The sequence below is a fragment of the Limulus polyphemus genome, unplaced genomic scaffold, assembly GCF_000517525.1.
Source record: "Limulus polyphemus unplaced genomic scaffold, Limulus_polyphemus-2.1.2 Scaffold2676, whole genome shotgun sequence".
In the NCBI taxonomy this organism is placed as follows: Eukaryota; Metazoa; Arthropoda; class Merostomata; order Xiphosura; family Limulidae; genus Limulus; species Limulus polyphemus.
Genome location: NW_013668286.1, coordinates 107,347 through 113,052, shown reverse-complemented (window position 1 = coordinate 113,052; position 5,706 = coordinate 107,347). Strand labels below are relative to the sequence as shown.

At 35.2% G+C, this 5,706-nt stretch overlaps 1 protein-coding gene across 1 annotated transcript in view; it reads left to right on the top strand.

Moving 5' to 3' along the window:
• The window catches only part of LOC106467606 (ankyrin repeat domain-containing protein 12-like), a 75,027-nt gene that overhangs the window by 51,931 nt on the left and 17,390 nt on the right, over positions 1-5,706 (top strand). The window contains exons 7-9 of the mRNA XM_022395812.1: positions 391-505; positions 1,082-1,237; positions 1,851-3,190. Of these exons, the coding sequence (XP_022251520.1) occupies positions 391-505; positions 1,082-1,237; positions 1,851-3,190 (1,611 nt within the window). The remainder of the gene's footprint in view (positions 1-390; positions 506-1,081; positions 1,238-1,850; positions 3,191-5,706) is intronic.

Below are 5,706 nucleotides of genomic sequence, written 5' to 3'. Positions count from 1 at the left end.
GAATTTTTCGAAGATATTCGTCCACTAGTTTTATTGTTGGAATGAAATATAGCAAGACTTGCATTGCCTACTAAGAAAGTTAGTAGCTGGTAGTCATCGGGTTAATGACTACAATATTACATCAAATCAAAAATTTGATAAAGTAATATTTGAAAAACATTTTACGTGTTGATTACCCTTTCTTGATACTGAAATATAAGATTTTCCCTACTTGCCTAATTTTCCTCTGTAAAACTGTTGTAGTGGGTCAGTTAGGGAATGGTGACTGGGCACAATTTTTGATTTTAAAGCAGTTTAATTTCTAACACCATCTAATAATGATGTGACAAAGAAATTAATGCTACTTTGACATTTTATTAGTTTCACATACTATTTTTTTTTTTTCTGTAGATTGTAGAATTCCTGGTTCATCATGGTGCTAGTCTTCTACAAAAGAATGCTAAATGTAAAACGCCAGTAGATGTAGCTAGATCTGATGATACAAAACTTTTTCTAAAGGAGCACGGTAATGTTGACTTTAGTGAAGAAGTGTTTACATAATAGCTTTTATTTTTTGTATTGTTATTAGAAATTTCTAAAGGATTACAGAAATATTGACTTTGGTAAAGAAGTGTTTGAAGAATAAATTTTATTTTTTGAATCACTAATAGAAAACTCCTCAATTTCATCATAGATAAATGTAGTTTTCTTTATTTATGACTTTGTGTTTGTCTAATGACAAATAAGTTGAAAAGAGCAAATGTCATAGCTATGTACAAAATAGTTTTAAGTCATAAAAATGTTTATTATTGTTATTTAAACCCTTATGGACTAGCTAGTTTTTGTAATGAATGAGACTTGTAACAATGAAATTTGTTTTGTTATAAAAGATTAATCGGTTCACATGAAGTTGTATCTATCTTAAGAAATATTATCTGTGAAATATTACAGATTAGCAAAGCCTAATTGTCTATGTCTCCTGTTTCTTAATAACCTGTTATAATTTTTATATGCATAGTATTATATTATATATTGTAAAAATTTACATTTTATACTGTTTTGGTACAGTTTTGTAAAGTTGGGTATTTATTATTTTATTCAGTAAGCACTCCTAGGCGCTGTGGGAACACCTGCGGTGTTCGGCTCTTTGCAGTCTCAGCAGCCAGCAAGACGACCAGCACCTTGACCAGCAAGGCTGGCTCTGAGCTCTGTTCACCTACCATGAGAAAAAATTTACCCCATAACCAGACACAAAAAGGTAAGACAGAATTAAAAGTTTCATTTTGCAAAACATTGGCTACTTTATTTTCCTCAATTTTAAATAAGAAGCCTTCAACATATTCATTGACCTGTTTAGAAGAGAATGAATTTAGCCTTGGCATTTGATTAGGTGCAGAAGGATTTCATACAAATATCAGTATATTTAAAGCGAGAATTTAACTCAAAACCTGTAGCTGTAGGTTAATGAACTACTGCTTTGAATCTATGGAAGACCTTTCACATTTTAGTTTACTTTGTTTAGATTGAGTATAAAGATACACACACAGAGACAAATTAATGCTTTACAATTAGCTCCCTTTTTATATTTGTAGAAGTTTGAATCTTAAAATATGAAATAGGTGTGTTAGATATTGACAAATTTATAATGGCAAATATGTTATTTTTTACTTAACAAATGCAAGATTAGATTGAAGAAATCCACTGTGTTATAAATTGCCATTGAAGCAACACTGTACAGTCTAAGTTTATATTTTTACTTTTATGTCAGGCCTTTTCTTACCATATATTATGCATTTTGCATTGAAATGGGTAATATGAATGGCATCCAGTGAGTGTTCATAAATATATATTATTATTTTATTAATAATTAGGTGCTGAAAAACCAACTTCCCCCCGGCTGACTCTTCGTTTCCAGTCTATCAAGCCAAGAGATGATAAAAACCCTAACTGTGCTAAAGCACAAGAACTTAGTTCTGTACACCCACGATATCAGTCATACTGTGTCACAATGGAAGCAAGAGGTGATGTTTATGAATTTGATAAAGACGATACTTCTGTGTCTTCATCTCATGTTGTGACATCTGCAACAGACAATGATAATCAAGACCAGAAGCTTGATATTGTGACAAGTAGTAGTAAAGATGCAGAAGCTTCTGTTGAAAAAGAATGTAAGAAAAGTGAAGCAGAGGCTAGCATAGTTGATGAAGTAAGACAAGAGAATCCAGAGCTTGAACTCATGGGAAATCAGAAGGTTGGTGGAGGTCGAGGAAATGTGCATGACAGTGCAAATGCTGAATACGAGTTTAATAGTGATGAAGATAAAGAAGAGACTAAACGAAAGAGGAGAAAAAGTTCTGATAATACAAATTTATCCAAACTTGTTGTATCATCCCATGTTGGATTGCAAAAGCAGCGAGGCCATGGGGTCAAAACATCTTTTCAGGAGGGGCTTTGTGAGCAGCAAAGTCCAAAGACTAGAAAAATTGGTGGTGGCTCAAGCTCTGATACAGAGAGTACACAAAGTGATGGTGACAATGAGGCTGAGCAGAAGTACCCAGCTTCAGAGCCTTTACCTGCTATACCAAGAAACATGAATATTTCCCCACCAGTTGGACCACACTCTCCTAAAGTACCACCATTGAAAATTGTTCTTCCTTCTGGATCAGGAGGTTTAGAAAATGACCATAAAGAGAGAAGCAAAGTCTCTTCTTCTAAACAAGCCCTTCCATACATTGTTAATACATCTTCAGAAGGAGGGGAGAGTAATTCTCCAGAGAGCACATCTGGAAGCACCCAGCCTGAAAGTGCCACCAAAGAAAATGGAATGAATTATAAAGTGGAGTCATCAACATCTAAAGGAAAAGAAGAAGAAGAAAAGTGTCATCGTGTAACACGAAGTAGCCAGAGAATGCAGGCTGCCCAATCTAATGTCAGCTCAACACAGAACCAGAATTTGGAGGCTAGTTGCCATTCATCGGTAGCATCCACCAGTACCCAAAAGAGCGAAGCATCAGGTGAAACCTCACCAGATGAACAAGGTCAGCACACTCAAGTTGATGTTCATCCAAGAAAAAGGAAGCTTCGTCATCGAGATGGCCCATCAGACTTAAGCAACCAACAACCATCAGGTTCTGCTCCTAACCTTCAGGATGATCAACAATCTCATCAGATGCTCAATTCTTATGAGATGTACCTTAATATAAGAAAACAGGTGAGTGTTTTTTTTTAAACCACCCTAATTTGTCTTATTCAATTTAAACTTTTTTCTCATTTTTTGAATTGAGAAACATCATCTTAAACTTCAGACTTCTTAGCTTGTTATTAACAGCATGATCATAGGAAAGCTATTTATAGAATGTTTTTTTTTTTCAGATTGTAAATATACTTTGTATTTGTTATTATGCTGTAGATAATTGAACATGTCTGTTTTTGGTCATCCTTCTTGTGAACTCTTTGCTTTATCATATTCATGATATTAAGACAACATATAACATAAGAAAAAAAACAACACATATATCACTAAACAAGAAACCCAATAGGTCAAGTACTTTTCAAATGTAGGCCTTCCAAAGCACTTTCTTTAGTGATCTGCATACATTAAAATGGCATTTTTCCTTAACCCACATGGCAAAGAGTCATACATTTATTTCCGCCTTTTGTCTTCAGGGTTCAGTATGTGTGTGTGGTGTAGTTTGGTCTTTATAGTGGATTGTGGAGGATGTGTTATGATTGGTTGGTTAAAACATGTTTCTGATTGGAGGAGAGACTTCCTGTAGCCTCAACCAATGGTGGCCACACTTTACTCACCTCTAATCATGAATCTCTGTTTAGTTAAGGTCTTATTGTGTTAATGTAAAACGATTCATTAATTTTTCCTGTCTTCCAAAATTTGTCTGTGTTGATGATTCTAGCTTTTTCCCAGTTTATGTTGTGTCCAGTTGATATGGCGTGTTCAGCAATGGCTGAATTTTGTGTTTTCGTGAGTATTGTGCTGTCTTTATGTTCCTTTATTCTTGTCGCGAGTTTTCTTCCCATTTCTCAAATGTATGTTTTGTTGCAGGAACACAGAATTTCATAAATGACATTTTTCTGTTTTTTGTTGGAGGTTTCTGTTTGTTCTTCACCAGAATGGACCTTAGTGTTTTGTTAGATTTCCACCGGACGTCTATGTTGAATTTCTTAGCTTTTCGTTTGAGTTTTTCACTGACATTTTTCAGGTATGGGAGGTATATGGTTGTAGTGGTAGTGGTTTCTTTATTTTTTTTTGTTGTGGTCTTCTTCAGGTAGTTCTTGATGAAGGAAGAGGTGTAACCATTCTGTTTAAAACACTGTATGATGTTTTGGTGTTCTGTTTCGATACATGTGTTATCGCAAATGTTTTCTGCTCTCCTTTTTAGGCACTGGATTATACCACGTTTTATCGAGTTTGGTGATAGAACTGGAAGTGTAGGTATCTATTCGTGTGGGTGGATTTTCTCTATATACAGTTGTGGTGATTTTTACCTCTTGTCTGCTGATCAGTATGTCAAGAAATGATAAGCTATTCTGTTCCTCTATTTCCATGGTGAAGTGAATATTCTTGTCTATGGAATTAAGGTGTTGTAAAAAGGGCTCTTTCTTCAAAGTCTTCCATGAAAATGTCTGCTAAGATTAGAGAGAGTGGTGATCCTATGGCTAGACCATCTGTTTGTTCGTAGAATTCCTCGTTGTATTGGAAATAAGTTGATTGTAGGCACATAGCCATTAGTTTCATGATGGCGTCTATCTTCATGTCATTTGTATGTGGTAGAGAGTTGTCATTCAGTAGTCGTTGTCTGGTGATACGAAGGGTTTCTGAGGTCGGAACATTGGTAAATAGGTCTGTGACGTCAAAACTGACTAGAATATCCTTAGATCTGAAGTGTGGTTTTTTTAATTGTTCTATGAAATCTGTTGAGTTGTGAATGTGATATTTAGTATTCCCTCGTAGTGGAGATAAAACAGGTACCAGGAATGTTGCTAGTGGATGGCAAGGTGAGTTTATAGCACTGACGATAGGCCTTAAAGGTATATTAGGTTTGTGTATTTTAGGTAGTCTATAGAATTGAGGGGGGGAAATTCTCATTGGTTCTTAAGTCTTTGGCTAGCTTCTCGTTGATTAAGTTTTGTTTCCTAAGTTTGTTCAGTGTTCTGTTGATGAGTCTTTTCTGTAGGGTTATTGGTGATCTTTTTGTATTGGTGTTTGTCTAGTAACTGCTTGATCTTCGAGTCATAATCTTTGACGTCTAAGATGACTATACTGTTTCCTTTGTCTGCTGGTAGAATCTTGATAGTGTCATCTCGTCTTAGACGATTCAGTGCGTTCTATTCCTGTTTGGTGATGTTAGGTTTTGGTTTCTTGGCATTCCTTTCAAAACGTTGTCCTCTACATTGTAGGTTTCTACAACAGGCAGTTGCTGTCCATTTGAAACTTAGATGCATTATGAATACTCTGCCTAAACAACCTATCAAAGAATATTTCTCAAGTTGCTGTTTTATTAGGATCCTGCACAGTGTGTGTGGATTACTTTAGAACAACCCAGAGTAAAAAAAGGTTCATATATTGGTGACATTGGCCACCTAAATAACCCACATCTATGGATTTTAGGGAACCTGTTTGAAAGAATGTTACATCTGAAGGTTTCTCAAAGAAAATTCTGATGCATTGTTTGCTACATGCATCTCCTTAGTATCTTAATGTTCAACATG